Here is a 22,980-nt window from a genome sequence, read left to right as displayed (position 1 = left end):
TCTATTTTTGTAGAGCTTCTACACACATGCTTTCCTGCTAAATTACTTTCACAGACTTTCCCATAATGCATACACAATTCGTATATTTTTCATGTTGCAAAATGTCTATTTAGGTACAGAATAACAGTACATTTCTAAGAAATAGAAAGCTACATTTTTAAGTATTTGCATAAAAGGATGAAGACACTTCTGTATGTTTAATCTCATGTATTTGCATTCTTTATCTCATTTGTCTGAATGTTGAACTGTGGAATTTCAGTGATTCTTCAACCCATTTTTTATAAGGAATTTTCTGGTCAATTAAAAAGACAAAAGACTGACAAAGAAAATCCTCTTAGAAGAGGAAGAATAAAGAACAAGTGGTGGGTTTAAAAGCTTACCCAAATGTCAGATTTTGGAGGCACTGGCATGAGTGCCACCATTTTGAAATAGCTACAGTTATGACACCCTGTAGCATGCAGAAAATTAGTTACCTCCTGCCTATCAGGGAAGTTACAGAGGTCCCATGAATCTCAGTAGAAAAGCTCACATTTCTGCACTTTATACTAAATCAAACTATAAATCCCTTTCTCTGATACAATTAGGACCTTTCCTGAAAAGTTAAATTACTCCTCTAAATACTTGAGTATCCATTGATCTCAATATCCATATTACAACTTGGATGAACACAGGTAGCTAAACTGCAGACAGAAACCACTTCCACAGATGCAGACTTGAAAGAGTTCTGGAGGAAAAGCATTCTGTCATGCATATACACTTTCCTCAGATAATTCATATTAGGCCAATTTTAACAATTTTTTCTCACAGTAGGGATTGTTTTGATTCCAATTATAAAAACCCAAAAACAACAAACCCACAGCTTTATTCTTGAAAAGACTATGTCACCTTCACCTTTCACAGTCATGCTCTTACTTCTGTTGGATGCACAAACCATTTGATTCAAAAAAAGCTGATGCTCATACAGAACAAAAGCTATGCTAAAGACATTACTCTCAAATTAGTTTAAATTCCAAACACTTTTTTTTAGTTCTTGCCCTTCGCTGTGAGCCTTGGCTTTCTGCACAGCATGGAATTCATAAAATAATCACAGGGGATTAAAATAGGTACCAGGTGCATTTGAGCTATTTAATTAGGATCATCCCTCCTGGAGATGGACCTTTCCAACACTGGACAATTTGTTCCACTTAAGTAAGGTTAACTTCCTAACTGCTTTCCATGTGTATCCCCAATGATCTCCTTGGATCATTTGACCAGCCTTTTAACACATCTGGATATCCTGCATGAAATGCATAAACAAAATACACATTTTAAATAGTCCACTTTGAAAAATAAATGGAAAGTAAAAACCTCACAGCAGACACCCTTCTCAAGACCTCCAAATCTGAACAATGGATAAATGAACACGATAATATGTCAGGTACATTAGGAATAATGACAATAAAGTTCACAATCAAGTCATGATTGTGCAGCATGATGACACAAATTGTACCATTCTCAGTATGAGGGGCTCTGGAGACAGAGGGGACCCTGAAGCATGCCAGAACATAAAAGTCAATAATGAGAACATTAGTTAGAAGTCTATGGCATCTATTTCCAGTTTGTCTGTATTCAAATGGAAATGCGTTAACAAATTAAAGACACTACAGAAATGCTGATTTCACAGGTACTAATAATTGAGGGTCAAGCAAATAAAAAAAACCCAACAAGCAACTTTTAAATATTAACTCCTGAATCCAGTTAGTTAATTAATCAGATTTTCAGAAATTCTCAAAACTGAGCAACCCTCAATTCACAATTTTGATTTTTTTTAACCTTTTAATACCAATAATTGCACAGAATACAAGGGCATGAGAACTGAAGATAAGCCAGTACTTTTGAAACATTGGTCTAAGTCCCATCTCAAAGAAGCAGAGCTGAGAAACAAAGCTGTTTAGTATTTGTGATCCTAGAAATGATTCATAAGTGTTGTATGTAACTTCATGTACTTCATCAACTAACAAAAGCCATACAGTATACTAGATGTATACTAAGAAGCTGGTGCATTCTAAATGGAAGGAAGCAAGAGTGACTTTGACAAATGACAGCAATAATAATCCATTAAATCAGCACCCTAGAAAATACATCTGCAAACGTTAGCAATTAAAGATCAGGAAATAATCTATAAGAAAGAGAAAGAATAATGTAGCTTAGAAGCCACTTAATAAACAAGCTGGCAGAGATGTATAAGCAATCACCTCTGTTCTGTGCAAGAAAGGCCTCCACACAAGTAACTAAAGGAAAAATACCCCACTATCAGAAAATACTGAAGGGAAAGAGCGAGGGAAACCAAAGCATAAAACCCAAGGATAAATGAACTAAGTTCAAGGATGTATTTAGCAGTGCTTATAGAGGCCAAACTTTAATACGTTTGACTGATAAACAATTCTGCTCCACAGAGTAAATTTCTCTAAAAAATACAGTTCATTGTCCAAATTCCAGGATATTCTGGGCTAACTTATTTATGAACTGAAATGCCTTCTTTTGTCATTTCCCTACTTTTTCCTCTCACACAATCAATTAAAAGTTTATGACAAACAGACTTATATCATGATCAGAAACCACTTCACCTGTGCTATAAGAAAACTTCTCAGTCTATTGTTAAAGTAGATACTATACAAAACATGTGCTGCACAGGTCAGCAGATACCAGAAACATCTTACTACATGCACTTGTTTTATTTCACTCAGTTTGGACTGAGGCTGTTACATTTCTTAACAAAAGCTGTCTTAACTTAGTGAGATTCACGTGTAGGCTTCCAAATAAGTGACTCACAGATCAATTTTTGCACGCTTCCTTGCTTTTTGCTGTATAAACAAAGCCCTAAAAACTCAATTTTAATTTTCTTCAGATAGCAAGGTGAGGCAGTGTTTAGGTGGTTCTTTTCTTTATTAGGGATTGGTTAGTTCAGTTTTTATATTTGACATTCAGGAATTGTATTGCACATAAAGAGTTATCACCTGCACCACATGAGAAGAACTTCCTACTGTTGGAATTTATATTATAAAAGAATTAAAAACTGATGACCCCTGAGACAGATACAACTAGAAAACTAGATCAGGTGTACATGTTAGAAACTTTTTGTTTCTAATTGAAAATGCATATTTAATTTAAAATTATAAAAATTTTAATGCTAGTAATATACTTTTTTCCACAAAGCTTTCCCAGTGGAGCTGGAGTTTGTCCACATCATTTGGAGAACTGAAATATTTTGTTATAAAACACTGGATTAAAAATTAAAATGGGTGAAGGAGTAGTTTTTAAATTCTCATACTAATCTGTTTCATTAAATTCTGGCCTAATAAAGACACCTTCAATTACTGAGGGCAGCGACGGCCCTTCATTTTTACTAATTTTCTGTTGTTTGTCTTTTGACATCCAGAGTTGCTTCAACATTACAATGACATAAATATCTGTAAGGAATTACAAGAGATATTTAAAGAGCTTCAGATTAAATCTAATTAAGTCAACTAACAGATCCTTGGAGCATCATAAAAAATCTAACATATTAAAATTTTCCTCTTTTTCCCCAGCAACATTTCATTCAACAGGTGTAAAGAAGAGGTTTTAAAATATCCATTACCTTATTCCACTCACTTATTATTCTCAAAAAAACACAATACTCTTCTCCCAGCTTTAAAGGAGCATTATAAAACTTCCCGTAGTAATGTCTGTCTCCAAGAGCAATTGACATGTTATCAGCAACATCTTTCGCCCGAAATTCAGCTGCCACATATCCTTTAACATCAGTGGTGTTACTAAAGAAAGTTGTAGTAGCAAAGGAGTCACAAATAAAAGTGCTTTGCAAACCCAGAGGAAGCACAATCACTTGATACAGACTAGAGTGAAAAAAAAAAAAAAGGTAAATATTAGCCCCTACTTCAATGAACAAAGCATCAGACATTCATTAATTCATATTGTCTTTTCTATTTGTAGCCTCTTAACTGTTCTTTATTATCAACCTCCAATATGAACACTTCTTATACTAAAATATTTCTGTGTGTGTTCCACTGCATTTTAAACCAAAAGCACTGAATGCACAGCTTAGAGCTCCTCATGTTGTGCACATTAATGTTACATGTTTATGTTCAGAAGAACATCAAACTGAGATATTTCAGGCTATCTCCCCCTCCTCCTCTCATCAAAGTTCACTATAAGACACAGTTTGCCTCTGAAAATGATTTGTAAGTTCCCAGAAACAAGACTTTTTCTATTGAGAGGACAGATACCATTTGTAAAAAAAATAAATAAAATCTGTCTTCAGACCTCTCAGAACAATGTTTAGTCTGTGGGCTATTTATTAGGGTTTTTTAACTAGACATTTCCTGAAACATTATTAACTTTCAAATATCTTCTAATTCATTGTAATATTGCATTATGATTACCATTCCCTTCTATCACCAACAGCACTTAGTAAGGTGTCATAGTTTGAAATTGGCTCCCCTTGAGAGTTCGGGGGCTCAGAGGTGATTGGGTGCCAGGACAGTGTTCCCTGGAGAGCCAGTCACCACTCATGTTGTTCTCTTCTGCTCAAAATCATATATCACAGCACCGGAAGCTGTTGGCAAGTTCTGTCTTGGTTGTTGTGCTGTTGGTGTCTGCTGCGTGTAGGTGGACAAGGCCAGGGGGTGGCTGGGCTCCCTCTCTTCCCCTCTGAGGGGGAGAGGGGAGCCCTGCAACCCCCCAGCTCAGCCTTTGGCTAGAGTTAGAGTCAGCATTTGGAGTGTGTGCTGTGAAGGAAGAGATTCACAGCACCTGAGGCAAGAGGAGAGAGGCAGGCTTTGCAGCCAGGCCCTCTTCCCCCTCCTTTTTCTGCAGTGAAGCTGTAGAGGGGGGCTTTTTCTTTCCCTCCACTGTAAGTGGAGGAGACATTCAACATTGAGCCAAGAGACGGGCCATGGAAGTAGGCCCGGTGCTCAGGAGAAGAATCCCAGGCGAAACTGGAGACAAGCCAAGAGCTCGGGAGCTGCCTGCCAAAGCTGACCGGGGACAGCCGAGAACTAACGTGGAAGAATGAAGATTCCAGAACACAGATACTTGATAAGCTGCACTACAGCAGCCTACAAACCGAGGTGAGACACCGAGAGGGAGAAATCACCAGCAGCAGAAGAGCAAGGACTCAAAGCTATCTTCTTGGACTTCGTGAGGAGACAAACTGCAACAAACAACTAGAACTTGGTGATGGGGGAGTGTTCAGGAGCCCAGAACACTCCCACAGCAAAAGACTGTGTTACACATCAGCCTTAAAGGCTGCTCCTGGACTAAAGTTAAAGGAGGGGCTTGAAAGGACTGACTGATAGTAATGCAATATATATATATATATATATATTGTTGCCTTTAGTTTGTACAGTATTTATTTGTGTAAATAAATGTATATATTTCCCCCTTCCCCTACAGAAGCCTCTGGCCTGAAAGTTTCTCTCCGGTGTTAGGATAAATTGTGGGAAGGGGTGGGGGGAAGCCTAAAAATTGGATTTTAGATTTCTAATGTGGTTCAAACTGCCACATAAGGGGTAAATCCCTTTTCTCTAGAAATATATTTTGCTTGTAATAAACTAACATGAAAACATTACTTCAGAATATGCATAAATTCTGAAATTGTTATTCACTATTTACTCTGGCTCTTAGGGAAAAAAAAAGGGAATTGGCTGCATGAGTTTGTTGGAAAAGGAAAATCACATGAGTAGAGGTGTGTTTGGAACCATCAATAAAGATTTACTGCAACCTCACTGTGGATAAAGGGAAAAGAAAACCAAAACAGAACAAAACCACAAAGGCAACTGTGGAAACTCACAATTATCAGAACCAGATTTTGTTCCAGAAAACAGAGAGGAGTCTGAAGCAAATACTACTTTGCTAAGAGAGGAGAAACTGTGAGTTACAGCATAAATTTTTTCCCATTTCTAACAAAAATAATCCAGCCCTCAGAAACAGTTCCAATCTGTTAGTAATATAAATCTGCAGAATGTTTTTTGAAAGGGTGAAGAGCGCACAGACAAACCTGATCGGTCCATTCTGATCTTCTGCTTTCCGGAGTCTTAGCAAAGGTGCAGAACCTTTTACTGCAACAAATTCTACATCTGGGAAAGGGGGATCTAAAAAAGTAAACAAATACCAGTACTTCAGAGAGGTTTTAGAAATATTTCGGGCATCAGGGTTCTCAGCTATTCTTTCCCGCAGAAGTTCCTTGTTCATTGAGTCTTAAATCCCTGACAGACAAAGCCTGCAGGCAAATTAAAACTGGTCAAGTAAAACACAGAGCAAATAACAGTCTGGCAGCACCAGCTCAGAACCCTGCCCTGAAGTATATCTGCTGCTATCTAGGGAAAACAGAGGTGCCCAAAAATGATGGTAGACTTGGAAGAAGCAGTATTATTTATTAGACTATCTGAAACGGTCAAGGAGAAGAAAAATACGAAACTCTGGGCACAGAACCCACTGCAAGAATTAAAATGGTATGAAAAAAGGAGAATTTAGTAGCACCAAAAGCACTGGCTAGAAGGCAACTTCCTTAGTAACTTCCTCACAGTCAGCTAGCAATATCCAGCCCCCTAAATTGGATTTCAATATTGGTACAGAGCTCTTATCTGTTTCAGTGGGAATTTGAATCAAGGCCAACACTGAACAACTACTACTCCCTCTAATTTCAATGGTAATGATGACAGCTGCACACTGATATGGAAATTACCACTACTAGCCTGAAAGCAAAAAGGAAAACAGCTTCAGTGTGCACAACCAAGGGCGCAGAGTGTGAAGCATGGATACTATCGACCCCAGAAGTCTGAAAGAACTTGTACAGATATCTACAGATATGGCTAGGCTTTCTGAACACCAGCATATCAGGCTGCTGATGTGATATCTAACTAAAGAGTAACAAATGCAGTGTTTATGCACAGAAAACCAGGATTTTAGAGCTAGAGAGAATAATCAATGTCATGGAGAGAATCAAAAGAAAAGCAAGGCAGATCTGCCAAAGTTACATCAGACAAAATCTCTCTGAAATGCATGGATTTTTCAAACAGTTGGAATACAGATAGGTGCACGTATGTTTGAAGCATAGAAAATCATTCATTTTGCAGGAGAAAATGAGGTTTGTTAAAAGAACTGCCAAGAGGGCAAATAACTGCTAAATAGGGAGCTAGAAACACACATCATGCTGAAAGCGGCAGTACTGGGGTGCAGAAAGGTTATTAAAGGAGTTCTTTCAAGGCTAAAAGGAAGTACTAAATCTGGCATTTTGTTAACAATCACCGTGCAAAATCCCAGTGCATATAGATTAATTTTGCTACTCAATGCTAGAAATAGAGAGACATTACACAAGAAGAATTGCATCACCTTTACAACTATTGTTTTGCAAAAATAGGATTAAATTTTTGAGTAGTAGGAAGGGCATATTAGTACATCTCAGAATGAGTGTTAGTCACCAAAATGACAACAGAAAGAAAAGAAAGGCTGCTCTAAAAAGCAAAAGAAACAGGTTTACGTAACACTAGAATAGTGCCACCAAAGGTACTCAAGGCTCAGGTGCGAACACTTTAGTGTCTGAAGTTCCAATCATTAGTGCTACAGAGTTCTGAGAAACCACTGCACAGGACAGAAGGAAGACATGGAAAAAGAAGAAGTTGTCTTACATGAGGCAACCAAAATCTCAGGTTCATACATTTTGTAACCTATGAAGAGGAAATCTGAAAGCTTACGTGATCTCTGCTTTATTCAGAAATGAATGAAACAGAGGAGGGGATACAACTCAAGCACAGTATGCCCAAAATAAAGCTAACAGGCCAGAAAAGCATCCCTAGATAGAAAAAGACCTACCTTACCCTTGACAAAAATCACCCCCAAGAGAATCTCCTGAAAGCTTACCTAGCCAAACAGACTGCTTTGGTAATTCTCTTTACCATGTTCTTTTCAAAACCAGGCTACAGGTGAACTACCAGTGAAGAAACCAGCTACGAATGTTTAGGATTGAAATGAGAATAAGATTTATATAGTGGTCTACAGCTTCCTCACGAGAGAAAGCAGAGAGGCAGGCACTGAAATCTTCTCTCCAGTGACCAGCAACAGGATCAGAGGGAATGGCATGAAGATGTGTCAGGGGAGGTTTAGGTTGGATATTAGGAAGACGTTCTTCACCAGAGGGTGGCTGGGCACTGGAACAGGCTCCCCAGGGAAGTGGTCACAGCACCAAGCCTGATAGAGTTCACAAAATGTTTGGACAATGCTCTCAGGCACATGGTGTGATTCTCAGGGCTGTTCTGTGCAGGGCCAGGAGTTGGACTTTGACGACCTTTATGGGTCCGTTCCAACTCTGTGATTCTACGAAAACTGAGAGTTTTCTGAGTTAATGAGGTGTACTGCATGGTTGCTTGCAAGAACAGGAAATGGTCTTTGCTTCAGGTCTTTTCAATACATCTGCAACTGCAGATATTGCAATATGTACAGAGAGAATTTCTATCTAAACAAAATAAATGAACAAATGACATTTGACAGCCAATCTTTTTGTCCTTTGTCCATTGCAAACTTAAGAAAACATAATTTAAGAGCCATAAATTCTCTGTTAATTTCAGTGGTTCCTCAGCACAGACATTGTCAACAGACAGAGTGACAGGAAGATATATATGTCAGGGTAGATTCATCTGGTATATTTCTTGTATCTTCCTTTCCTTTGGCATTCAGGATCACCAGGAGACACTATTATTAATTTCTCTTAAGAATTTTTCAATTTCCAAGAAAAACTTGGGAATTTCTTATTTAATGCCAGATAGAATGTGCATTGCATGCAGCAGTTTTGCATCATTTTTCCAGATAAGCAGCACAAGGGGAAACAGGACAAAAAGATGCTGACTAAGGTCATAACAATTACTTTTTAAATTTTCTATAATTTGACAGGAAAATGCAAATCATGAAAATAAACAGTCATCCAGCACTGACAGCCCTAGCAAGCGGGTAAAAGAGAGCAAAATCTGGAAAAACACATAGTGCTTTTAAAGGTTGGAGTCTTTTGCCATATTTAGTTTCTAGTAAAAAATACTAATTATTACATATACAGAAGACAAAGTGCCTGTTTTAATAAGAAAAGTGAACAGCGTGCAACAATGTAAAGGAGTAATAAAAATAATAATAATAATAATTGAAAGCAATAGATTTCATTTTTGCTTCACTGACCAGAAAGTAAACACTGAAGGAGTTATTCCATCTTCAGTATTTGTCCAGCATGACTTTTTTAATAAAAAAAGAACCTTTCCAAAAATTTAACATTTAAAAATAAAATTAAAAAAAAAAAAAGTCTTCTGGGAGGTCATCATAATAACAGGTTTAAAAATCCACACAGAAAAAATACTGACGTAACACCACCTAGAGCGGGTAAGGGAAGGGGTGAGCGCTACAGAGGTGAGGATTTGCAGTAGGTGGGCTGAGAGAAGAAAGCAAGACCCTCCAGTCTGTTCAGGTGCTGTTAGCACCTTGCCTTTCTTGAAGTTGGTTTTTTTTTTAACTCTTCACCAGCAAAACAGACTAAAATATCTCTAGCAGCACCAGGAAAAGAGAGAAGAACATAGCAAAAAATGCAAGTTTATCCAGAGATAATCCCACTCTAAGCACTTCCTTGTCATAGCAGTGCTATGCTGATAACACTTGAACATTCCATATACAGGCTAATTTTCTATAATAAGAATCCATCTGGCAATTCTTCCTTTGAACCTGAAGGCAAGCTACAGGAAAGAAGGCATATGACAGGAAGTGCCTACGAGTGCAGCAGCACAGAGAAACACTGCAGGCCTGGACCCAAAGCCTGCCTGGTGTTATACTGTAATCATGCTTTTCAGAAAAAGCATGTTGGAAGCAGTTCACTATTAGTTATAATGAAACCACTTCACATTAGAAGAGCTAAATTTTTTCTTTAATCCTAGAAATGAGCTGTTTACTTCTTGTTTAAAGCCCTAGTTAATGCCTATACTGCTTACTGCTGAGGACTGCACAAGCAAACCACTGCAATAAAAGGAATATGTGAACTGTCAGGGCATTCTCCAGGAGTGGTAACAGGAACATTTAATGCCTTTCCTGTCACATGATCTTTTGTAAGCTCTGAAGCAGTAACTCTGGGACAACACTGTGCTACTAACCTTTGGATATATAATACAGTCAAGAAAGGCTGTAAGTTGCCCATACAGTCACATAAAAAAATGAATGCACAAATCCATTTCTATCCCACACTATATATGGATATGCATAATACCAGTTAAACAGAATATAACTTCCTGAAAGACCTTTTCTTGGTGCCAGTATAGCCCTCTTTACAGCTTCCCTGCATCATTTTACAGTATTGACAAAGCTTTAAAAATAATAATGGAATTGAATCACAAAGTCCAAAACCACATGGCAACTCTTCACTGAAACTGACAGTCCAGAGAAGTCAAACCAAAGACTCCTCTTAAAGCCAGGTTTTAACTAAAACAACCCTTTGCTGAAATAAGACCATTTTCATGACTCTAATTTCTTGTAAACAAGGGATTTTTTTCATGGTTATTTGAGGGCTTTATATCCAAAAGGTTTTTACTGAATTTTAAAACAAGGAAGTCAAAAACACAGCTATTAAAATAAAATAAAAAAATATGGTTGAGATATTGGTACAATAGAAAAAGTAGTTTATCATTTGTATAAGTGTCTGAAGAGTAAATAAGTTTAATGTACATATTAAATACCATTTTTTAAATAGAGAGTGAAAAGAGATTTTTGACTTAAGAGAAAAACATTACTTGAAGAAGGGAAGGAAAGAACGTGGATGAATAAATCCAGACCACATCTACAGAAAAAGATCATTTAAATCTTCCTTAAGGACTGGTCATTTCTGGAAATCCCACTCCTGTGATTCCCTTTACTGACTGAGGTCTTTGTTTTCCTGATCTGTGACTGAATGTCACACCATCCTGTTCATCATCAGAAAAGTATGAGTTCAATGAGGCAGACAGTAAAAAAGGAACTAGTGCCCAGTGACGTGTCACCAGCCAGGCCAGCTCTGCTTGCAGTGGTGTGCCTGGCCTCCTGTGAGTTTGGCTCCTGCACTGGGAGAGCCTGAGCTCTGCTGCACAAATAGTCCTTTCTCTTAGGCAAAATACTGCCAAGGGGCAGGATGTCTCTGAAGTAAAATGATCCTAGGCAAGGAAGGAAAGATGAAAGCAAGGAGACGTGGTTTAGGGGACCCTGGCTGGTACCTCTCAGTCTTGAACATATCAGCAAGTGACCTGCCCCCACACCCACAACTGAGTGTAATTCACAGCCACTCAAGAGACAAGGAACCAGCTTGTGCCTCCTCAGGTGTTTCTGTGTCAGAGACCTGAGGCCCCCCTGAAGGGGCCCTGCTTTGGGCTGCAGAGCACTCCTGGGCCAGGTGCTCTGTAGGTAAATTCACCTACATCTCTGCCCTACTTGTACGGATCGCTTCCAGGTTGCATTACAGTCATCTGCCTTTGCTGTCATGTGTGCAGCTGATGCAGTCTGTCCCATATCTCCTGGCTCATCTCTACCTGAATATTTCTTATGGCTCGTCATCTGCTGTCATCTGCTCTGGTTCTTCCTGTGGCACCTTTCCCTTGTGATTTCTAGGAGCAAAAATCTAACACAGTGTAGGAAACACTTGAGTGTTCCCTCCTGGAATAGTTCTGCAGACCCAGGGGGAAGTGTTCAGGCTGTGGCTGCAGAATGGGGGACAAGCAGCAAGGGGTACACCTGGCAGCAAGCTAGACAAAGGCAAATGTGCTGGTAAGATCTAGAGACATGGGAAGTGCAACAATTGCCCAGCTATTCCTTTCCTGCTGAGGATTCAAAACCTAGCTCTGATCCTCTGTCCTGAGAAACAACAAAGTTCAAAGCTTCCTGTGTGAATATCAGATTTTAGAATGAGGCAAAGTGTAAACAGAAAGTGTTTCCTTGCTTCCTCACAAAAGAGGAGAGGTGTATGTTTTACAGATGTATTATTATTCTTAACTGCTTTAACTAGCCTTGTTGTATTCCACATTTAATGTTTAAAACAACACAAGGCAGCACTATCAGCAGCCTAGCCAAACAGAAAGTGTAACTTCAAGCAGCTTAGCTTTAGTAAACTAGTGGAATACATACAGCTGGATGGAGTAGTTGACATGCCTGAGAGATGGGATACCATCCAGAGAGACCTGGACAAGCTCAAGAAATGGGTCCATGGGAACTTCATGAGGTTTAACAAGACCCAGTGCAAGTTGCTGCACCTGGGCAGGGATACAGGCTCGGTGGAGGATGGACTGAGAGGAGCCCTGAGGAGAAGGACTTCGGAGTGCTAGTGGATGAGAAGTTCAACATGACCTGCACTCACAGTCCAGAAAGCCAGCTGTGTCATGTGCTACCTCCAACAAAGTGGGGCCAACAGGATAAGGGGATTTTTTCCTTCTAGTCTGCTCTTGTGAGACTCCACCTGAACTGCTGCATCCAGTTCTGGGCTCCTCAGCACAGGAAAGAAGTGGACCTGTTGGAGGAGGTTCAGAGAAGGGCCACAAAAATGATCAGAGAGACAAACACCTCTCCTTTGAGGAAAGGCTGAAACAGCTGGGATTGTGCAGCCTGGAGAAGAGAAGGCTCCAGATGGACCTTACTGTGGCCTTTCAGTACTTGAGGCAGCTGCCTAGAAAGACAGGGACAGACTTTTTAGGGTCTCTATTGAAAACACAAGGCGTAATAGTTTTAATTTAGAGGGTAGATTCAGACTAGATAGTAAGGGAGAAATTTTTTACACTGAGGGTGGTAAAATACTGGAAGAGGTGTCCCAGAGGGGTAGTCAATGTGCCACGCCTTGAACCATTTAAGATTAGGTTGGACAGGGCTCTGAAGAACCTGATCTGATTGTAAGGGGGCTGGAGAAGATGATCTTTATAGGTCCCTTCCAACCCAACCTGTCCTATGATTCTGTGATTGTATCTTAAAATGGAAATACTAATAGTGTGTATGTATGACCTTTTCTCGTATAAATTCATAGCTGAACAGGATTTACAATCTATATTCCTCCCACACACAGCCTATTCTTGTATTGGTTTGTTTCCATTTTGCATTTCATTCATTTCATTTTCACTATAAATTTGTAACGTACCAGGCCTTTACTAAAGAGGCCCCAGTTCATACAGATGGAAAAGACTAAAAAGGCAGAGTTTGATTCCACTTGTAAAGTACTGGCTTTAAAGCACAGGCCATATCACTGATATCAATTGCTTTGTAAATGGAATGAGAGAACTGTTCAGAATTATTATGACTTCAAAGATACTTATGAAAAATTATTGCTATGAAGGAGTTCAGAAAAATGGTAGAGAAGTGGAGTTCATATGAACTTAAATACCATGCATTTGAATAGTCTGTGCATAAAAATAGAAAGTGCATACATATGTATAAAAGTGTTTACATGATTGGCATCTGCTCCCTACTTTAAAAACAGAAGAAATCACGCTCAGGTTTTCATCACTCCCCTTTCCCCATTACATAAATCAGAAACTCCCTTCTTTGCAATTCTTGTGCTCTGAAGGTGCACATTTTAATTCTTCCAGATTCTCCAGATCTCCAGATTTTCTCTCTGGAGGACATGATGGGCTATCACAGTAAGAGCTGTCAGATTACCACAGCTCCAACAGTCTTTCACTTCCTCACTGGAAAGTAGGTTTTGGGTTTTCCCTCCTTTTCCAGACCTTGAAGAATTTCCCTTATGAAAGAATAAGTGTAAGTCTTTTCCATCATGCAGTAGAGCAGAACAATAGTCTATCTTTTATGTGTGCGTGGGCAGGTGAACAAATCACATCACAATCTGATTGCTAATGCAATATATTTTCCATATACAAACACAAAAGTGCAGAGCTCTAGAAGATTATACTTTATTTCTGATGAAATACCTTCTTCTCCTTCAAGTCACTTTCTAGGCTCTCTGCTTGTGTGTCTACATTTTGACTGAAGTTTTCATAGAGAGGGATGATACACAAGCAAGAGTATGTGGCCTGCAGGAATATTCTGGGCTTAAACAAAAAGAATATCAGCTGAGAAACACAGGAAGTACTAAAACCGCCTGAGGAATAGACTCAAGGTCAAGCCTACTCAAACCCACTGAAAAGCGCACATACAAATATGCAAGAAATTGTGTGAGTATTATGCACTGAACAAACTCAAAATACACCTTGATTCTAAGCAGAAAACTGAGAGGAGGAAGAGCAATGAGAAACCGTTAGTCAATCTAATATGAATTATTTTACAGGAAGGAAATACAATTGGTAATTCAAGCACAAAAAAATCTTTTCTGTCTTATGATTTCTTAAGTCATAGTGGTCTGCTCTAAACAAAAAAAAAAGACCAGCCAGATTCTGTAAATATTTAGGCGTTCATGAACTTTCCAAAGACCACAGTTTTGTCATATCCTTCATAAAAAATCTACGCAAAGCAAAGTTCACAGATTCAAACATTAGTAGAATTTTAATGTGGCTCAACTGAAGAAATTACTCCTATTTAGAACATTAGAAGTGAAAGCAAAAAAGCCTTAGCACTTTCTCTATTATTCTGTTTATCAAACTCTGGAAAAGTGGTTGCAAAAGTTCAATCATCTTACATTATACAAAAACAGGTAGCGAAATTAAGAACAATGCGTTGTCCGAGCATGTCTTAATAAATGATATTCCAAAAGGAAAATGAACAGAGCCATGTGTAAGTAGCGTAATTGCACGTATGCCCACAAGATGCTCCTTTACTTCTCTGGAAACAGACACTAAATCCCTTCTTGCTTAAAAGACAATCTTGCTACCATCTTTTTCACAACTACAATATAATCGCTGCCTAATTATTTTTCATAATTGACTCAGTTGCCTACTTCAGGTAGACAGGTGGTGAGAGTTTCTCCGAAGTAAGAAGGGCAACATAAAAGACTGTGCAAGATGCCTGTTACTGGACATACAAACGGATCACAATTTCAATGATCAATGAAGCATTTGATAGACTGCATTTACCATTCACAATGTGATGAGCAAACTCAACTTTGTGTTCAGTATAGAACTATTTTTTTAGAGGTTGCTACTTGCCAGGGAGAAAAGCGGGATTTTAAGTCCTGAGTTCTTGCTTTTTTCTTATTTAGAAATACTATGGACATAATATATCCTCATTCATGAGGTACACATATATAGATATTCAGGATACAGAAGCAACTTTCGTAACATGCATTTACAAATCTTATTTTTTTGAAAAAACACCCAAACTTATTGCTAGCATACATAATACTTACTGTATTCTGCAACAGTCTAAAAGTTTACAGAGATTACTATCCTTTTTAGGAAATCTAGTCTGTAAGGCAGTGATCATCCAGTTGTCTGGGACATGTCTCTTCATACCAGTTGAAACACCACAGTTAAGATTTTCCAAACTCTCAAAATGTAGGAGGTGTGTGAAAGTCAAGGAGACACAACATCTGAATTTGCCCCTAGCTGTGGAAACAGGCCAACTAACCATGAACTTGCTAAAGGATGGTATATGAAACCTTAAACAACTAATGAGGCCATAAACAGTAAAATACTTCTGTAAATTTCTGTTTCCTTAGAGCCTCTGCGCTTAAGACATATCTTGCATTTTCATGGTACCATCTGGTTTTACTGCATACAGGACTACAAAATAACTGGACAAATGAAGAAGAAAATTATATACCTACCTCTAAAATTATAAATAGCTTTTATATAAATTAAGTTGCTTTTATAGACAATGCAATTCCAAAGGTCAAAGGTACACTGCCAGAAGAATAACTTGAAATGTGTCTTTTTCATCCCAGATGAGACAGCAACACATTTAACGTCTTATTTAAATTCTCATTATTCGGTGGGGTTTGCAGCATGATTGCTGTTTGCTTTTTAATTTTCACTCAATTTCAACTGCAAAAAAGACATACCTTTGCTTTTTGGTTTCTGCTGAAAAAAAGCATAATAAGTGTTTGCATGGCACGTTTTAGGTAAAGACTCCTAATACGACACAGCAACACTACTTTTTACTGCTTACTGAAAAAAGTAACTACCAGATATAAAAAGGCTTGTGTAGTGGAATCTTCTTTCAAAATGGAAATGACCTAAATTTCATACAAGGACCTTTCCTGGGGCTATGCATGTGCATTTGTGAAGCACTAACTCAGCAGAGAGGAAAATATGCCAGCTGCCAAGACACAAATACCACTTCACACAGCACCTGCTGCAAAGTGTTCTCCAGAGCACTGCTGAGTAAGTGACCTGATGCAATCTACAGAATTTAGGAAATATCACAGGATGAAAGAGTAAAGAGCTAATGACTGAGCTCATACTCTGAGTATGTATTCAAAAATTACCTAAGTCAACAAAATTCTGAAACAACATACTAGTTTTTTCACAAAGATGCACGAACTCACAGGCACTGCTCATGGGCACAACAGGAAACTTGTGAAAATGAATTATCCGATCATTACTGTAAATTCATCAAAAAAAAAAAAATCCAGGTCACTGTGTATCTAAACAGTAGCTTTAGAAAGCAAAAGATGTTTTACCTTTCATGAAGCTTAAACCCGTCAGATTTATTATTAAAAATACAGTAACACTATCAATTTCAAAAATCCCCACAAATCCCCAGTTCTTCCTAAGCAGTCAGAAGGGAATTGCTTCCATCTAGTGGCTGAACAAAGTTACAGACACCAGGGAGCTCCCATGCTTCTCTCTTATTCAAACTCATGCTCCTGATGGGAAAGGTGATACCATCATCAAACACTGCACTTCACACTGCAGCAGTAATAGCCTATCAGAGAGAGTCTGACAGTACAAGGAGGGTGCAAAACCATTCTAAACAAAAAAATTAGCTATGTTTCTTATCACAGCATTTAGTGTCATACGTCTTGCTGAATTGTGAAGCAGAGGCTCTCCCCACAGAACCGTATTTGCTCAAATGGCTTTTATGTTTTGTACTCTGCCAATCAGAGGCAAAGGTGTCTGTCTGAGGTACTGACAGGGCTCTCCATACCTTAAAATCCTTGGGTATTTTAGTGTTATCTGTTGTCACAAATATCCATACAAAGTGCAGTTGTGCTATTAACTCTTACTGAAAAAGTGACTTAGGCTCCAACAGGGAAGGGGATTTAACCCAACTCTCCTAGATACCAATCTTTTGTCTAACTCACCAAACTATCTTTTCCCTGCTGTGCCAAAATAATATTTCAACACTCTGAACCCTCATTTCTCTCCCCCTTCTGCCACTAGACTGTAAGACCCTATGAAACCTGTGAAAACAAAGAATGAACAATTTTGAGCACGGAAAGAGTATTTTGGCAACCCACCATCTAACACTCAGATCAACAATGCTGAGCCTCTTGCACCCACTAGGTGTTATTGGAAATATATAAAATAAATGACAGGACCTACCTGTAATTTGTGTTGTCATGGAAACAAGCAGTGAAAAATTCAAAGCTACCATGGAAATATTAACAGAGTAATTGGTGCCTGGCTGTAAATCAAAACAAACTTCAGGAGCTTTCTTGTGTGTGGTAAGTTCAAAGGTCATTTCATGAATGAAGTCCTTCTGATACCAACGCTGGCCTCGCACATGAAACTGCAACAAAACAATCACAGTGTGGAAATTGTAGTATTTTAATATATTACTTGCATTCAGTCACCTCATGCTCTTAATAAGAAGAAATAGCAGAACACATCAACAGAGAGTACCAAACCTTTTGCACTGATAGTTACTCAAATTCCAAACTTCCAAAATTTGACAGGAATTGCATTCCCTCTTGATCAGATCTGACACTGTCCTCATTCTTACACTTCACCTCCAGTCTATCCTCTTTTTTATTAATACTGTAACTTCCCCCAACCTGTATTTCCTGCTAACATATAGGTTTCCAGGAACAGTTCACTTTCATTGCAGTATACTCTCATGGTGAGTTATAAAAGTAATCTCACATAACCATCTCTCAGGTTGCAACCTGAGGATCAAGACAAAATCAAGCTATTTTGACCCATGTCAAAATGACAGCTACACCTCAGGATCTGCCTCAGACACCTATGTTTCCAGGCAAATTTACAGACCTATGGGGTCTTTTTTGTTTCAGTAGTTTGGTTTGTTTGTTTGTTTTGTTGTTGATTACTTAAACGATCATGAAGTCATTAACTTTAGACCTTTGCTGATCAAATGATTTCTCTGTTAATGAAAACTAAAATGCTTGCTGTACTTTAATCAAGTGATAATTTTCCTTTAAATAGATCCCCTGCCTTTAGATAATTTCTTAGTGCCTCCCAGCACAAGGAGACTTGAGACAACAGCAGAGCTGTGGCCAAGAGTCCTGGCAGAGACAGTTCATGTAGAAATTCCATGCTGGGATAAGAGGAGACTAAAGACATATCACAAGGCAGAGGGAACTGTCTCAGTGGAACTGGAATAGAGTTGTCTGAGGCCTGAACATGACAAACTTGAAAGTACAGATAAGGAATGCAAAATAAGAGTATAACATGGGAAAAACTAAGCAAGAATCGGGGGACTACAACAGAGCATGGAGGTTTCTTTCTTTTTTGAAGACTGCCATGCAAGCTTACTCTCCGGGTTTTCACAAGACACATTATTATAATGAGGAACACTGCCAGCAATGAGTGTTTGAAAAATTAGGGTTTTTCACATAGGTGATTGATAAAAATTGTTTTCTAGATTCAAAACATAGAATGTCACTTACTGAGTATCTGTCTTCCACATCAGTTTCCCTGACATTTCTCCGCCATTTCAAGCAGGTATCATTAAAAATTAATACATTATTGAAAGCTTCTTTTACTGCAGAGACAATTAAAAAAGAAATCAACTTATTATGAAAATGTTACCTTCTTCAACTTAATTGAATGTGAGTAGTTGAAAATAAAATTTTTTAGAAAAGGTTTTTAATTTCATTATCTTCTGAGAAAAAGGTACAATCTCATTTCTATGTGAAAGAACAAACACAGTAAATAAAGCATGATTTCCAGAGAAAATGGCTTTTGGAAAAAGTCAAGCACGCTACTCAGGAAATTTGTCCAGGCCTAGGAGGTTACAATTACAGAAAGATCCAAGGATTCAGACCTTCTGACGTAAATAAAATTATCATAGAACAATTTGTTGCCCTTTAGGAAACAGGAAGTGAGAAAAAGCATATTTGTGGATTCTAAAGGCGATTATTTCTCAAGGTCTGTCACACCAGAATTAGCATGTCAGAAGGCAAGCTTAAAGTTTCCATAACCAAAATACTACAGAAACCCCCTCAAGAACATTCCTTGCCTGAAAACTGTTAATCACTGGTAAACATAGGAGCATTGTCTATAATGCTGATATCACTTAGATTAGTATCACACAGCTAAACAACATGGAATTCTCCCACAGGCAGAGAACAATTTTTCAAGGCAAGAAACGGAAACCAGTAGGCACTGTTCCACGGATTAAATTCTGGCATGTAGCCAGAAATGCCACAGAACCAATCCTGCCTCAGCCAGAAGGCAAATCCTGAAAAAGCTCTTTGGAAAGGTTTGCCAAATCTTTCCAAAGGGCACTTATACTGCCACTGTTCTGCTTGTAATGGCCACAGTGAGCAGAAAGAAAAACGTTTTGCAGAAAAAGAGTATGCTGACAGTGATTACATGTTTGTAGTCAGCATAAAGAATTACGAAGTCTAGGAAACAGTCCATTTTCCTGTCTGCTAGACTCAAATCAGTGAACTCTGCAGCACAGTAAGTTCTTTTATAAGCACAGAGAATAAAAAACACAACCTACCCTTTGTCTGAACTGATACTGTAACTGAGACAGTGATGTTTTTGGAAGAGATGGTAGTAATATTCACAATGTAGTTACGGCCAGAGTTCAGCTCTAAACACACCTGTGGATTATCTTCACTTGTACTGATGTTAAACATCACATCTTCTGAGAATATCTTCTCATCCCATCTCTGGCCTAGTATATGAAACTATTGGAACAAAAATGATAGTGCAATTGGTTGTGGCTATCCAAAATTCAAAATACTAGTTCATTTAATCCTACTAGTTCTTAAAGAGAATGTGGGGTTACATCTGTTTTAGAAGATCATTTCAAGCAAAAAAATAGGTTTTTGACTAAATGTTTTGGTGCTACAAGATGGATCTTTAGTGTCTTCTGGCTGTTAAAATTATTCCTATTTTTCCCTATATTTCTGCAACAAATAGAAGAATCTATTACGGAATCTAATCCAATCTATTAGCAATCTTTGGTGGACCCTGCAAATAACTCCGACACAAATAATAAGATGTAAACAAATACTGTTTCTTATTTATAGCACACAGATAGAAACTACATCTATTTGTTACTTTCTTTCTTTTTTTCCAGTTTTCCCCCTTGCCCTACAGAAGCAGTAGAAATACTGAATGCCAAACATGGATAAAAGACATTGTTTGTCAAGATTGTCCCAGTGCACTGGAAAATAAATTTGTTGTTTGTATGACACGAAGGGACAGAAAAAACTTACCTACTTAGACTATTCCGAAGTGTCTTGCAGACAGCTGAGTTCAGGTAAGAGCATGTGCATAGAGCACATTATATCAGAGATCGACAGCTTGCCCATTACCACTGGGTACATAAAAACCAGTTTTGAACTGTTAGGGGAACTGGGAAGCTGTTTTTTCCATCTCAGCAGTCCTCAATAAAAGTATAGAAACTAAAAATATATTGGCTTATAACACAGGAGGAGAGAGATGGGTTGTTTTCCAAAATTATTACCCAGTCTTTAAATGTATTTTCCACATTAAAGTACCTACCCTGGAGACCCTAAATAATCCCCTTTTTATTTTTTTCCTTATTTGTACATACTTAAAAAAACCCCTCAAACCCCCAAACCTTTCTTGGGATGTTATTGTCAAAACATGGAAATTCTTATTACTTTTTTATTCTTATGCTTATAGTTGGGGGGGGAAAAGTTGAACCTTTTGAGCAAGGCACATTATTTCAATATACTCTGCATTTCTAAAACAAGTTACATCCAGTATCTCTAAGTGATACACTTTTCACTTAAAATGCTTGGGTCACAGATAGGGACAGAGCCCAAGTTTTACAATGTTTTCTGTGGCAATTTGAGCTTAAGCTCTGCAACAGAATTCACTGACGCATAAACTTATGCTGAAATTTCTTACGGATTCAAGCAGGTGTTTAGGTGACTTACTGGAATGGGACTCCCAAGATTTTGAGTTTTGCACCTAACTTTAAGATCTAATTTTTTTTCTTTCCTAACCCAGCCATCTGGGTTAGGTTTTTAGGTGCTTCACTGGGAAGATCCAGACAAATTACCATACAAACAAAACCCACAAAACAAATATCCACTGTTAGTTTAGCAGAATTAACCAGAACAAAGTTATTTCCATCTCAAATACTTCAAATACTGCCCTACTTACTGTGTACATTTTCTGCATTCCCAGTCTTCCAGTCTTCCTTTGCCACTTCACACATGTTTCATTGAATATGGACAAATTACTGAATAATTCCTCTTCTGTGAGCAAAAACATGAACACAGAAGGAAAATCATTATTTCTCATGCAAATCTTAAGTTTGGAACAACTGTTTATTTTTCATTTTTCTATGTTTTTTGTTAGTTTGTATTTTTCCTAAACAGAAAAAAACCAAACAAGGTAGGCACGTTAGGAAGAAAATCTTCTCTTAATTGTGTTGGCTCCTAAACTTAAAATAACAGGCTAAAGGAAGAAGCATGTTGTAAAATAATGACTGTGAAGTCTTTAAACACACAGCAAGGAGTACATAAACTGAACCATGACTTTTAAGAAAGCTTCTGTGGTAGACTGGAAAAGATCCTACTTGTAGCTGAATCAATGTTTTGGTTCATTATTTATTTTGGTTGCTTTTTAAAAGCTATTGAAATTTTTTCTTGTTTTTTTAATAAATAAAATTAAATCACACCATCACAATAAAACACTTCTCAAGACAAACACTAGATTAAAAGAGTGAAGGCCACAGAATAAAGCATGTAGGAAGTACCGTTGTAGCAAGCAGAGATACATCCCTCAGCATACCTGCGTTAACTCACACACTTTTAAGAGTAGGCTTATGCCTCAGAGAAAGAGTATGGCCAGGAAGCTCAACTCATCCACTCTTTTTTTAGGCAGTTCTCTCACTGCTGTCATCACACACAGCGCAGTTGCTCTCACATGACAAGCATCCTCACAGAGCCAAGGACAAAGCTCCTTCTGATCACAGCTCAGATTGACAGTGAATGTATTTGCTCCTCTTCTTTCACTCACCAGCCTTCAAATAGTCATTCCTTTGTCCTACTACCACATTTTATTATTACATTTAATACACCACCAAGGTCTTACAAATCCAACCTCATCTAGATTCTAAGCTGAAAAGCCCTTATGGGCTGCTGAAAAATTGAAGGGAATTTATAGGACAGCAGTGGTAGATACTTTGAAATATTAATAAAACACCTTGTGTAATGTCCTGCTGCGAAAGCAAGCACAGACCAAGGCACTCTTCCTCTGTATGTAAACTTCATTACCATCTCACAAGGCCCCCTTCTAGCACATGTGAATCAAGTTGTCATAAAATAAATTAATACATCAATAGTTTCTAACATACCTATTTGTAGGCAGTTATTTAGAACTAAAGTGCAACTGTTTATGTATTTTGCAGCACTTTTTCTTTCCTTTTTTTGATTATTAATACTGCCATAAAACTGTTTTCTAATATTATATCCCCCTCCATATATTCAAAAAATAGACGCCTCACTAACCAGATGAATTTATCTCCCAACTAATTTTAACTCCTCTATTCTGCACTCATTAAATATGAAAATGCTGTTGAAAGCTTCCATGTCTCCAGAAGAGAAATGATTAATCTGTGTGTCCTCTAAAACAAATTTCCTTACAAAAGGTTCTGTGATTAATTGCATCTAAGTGCTGCTTATAA

General features: G+C 38.0%; 1 protein-coding gene across 1 annotated transcript in view; it reads right to left on the bottom strand.

Moving 5' to 3' along the window:
- Positions 1–22,980, bottom strand: part of SUSD1 (sushi domain containing 1) — a 43,332-nt gene that overhangs the window by 5,536 nt on the left and 14,816 nt on the right. The window contains exons 8-13 of the mRNA XM_027652641.1: positions 21,453–21,547; positions 19,810–19,999; positions 18,749–18,843; positions 17,445–17,631; positions 6,038–6,131; positions 3,620–3,875 (exon numbers count right to left, since the gene is read on the bottom strand). Of these exons, the coding sequence (XP_027508442.1) occupies positions 3,620–3,875; positions 6,038–6,131; positions 17,445–17,631; positions 18,749–18,843; positions 19,810–19,999; positions 21,453–21,547 (917 nt within the window). The remainder of the gene's footprint in view (positions 1–3,619; positions 3,876–6,037; positions 6,132–17,444; positions 17,632–18,748; positions 18,844–19,809; positions 20,000–21,452; positions 21,548–22,980) is intronic.

Source organism: Corapipo altera, unplaced genomic scaffold, assembly GCF_003945725.1.
Source record: "Corapipo altera isolate COAL_440 unplaced genomic scaffold, ASM394572v1 61286, whole genome shotgun sequence".
NCBI classification, from domain to species: Eukaryota; Metazoa; Chordata; class Aves; order Passeriformes; family Pipridae; genus Corapipo; species Corapipo altera.
This window is presented reverse-complemented; position numbering and strand designations above follow the sequence as displayed.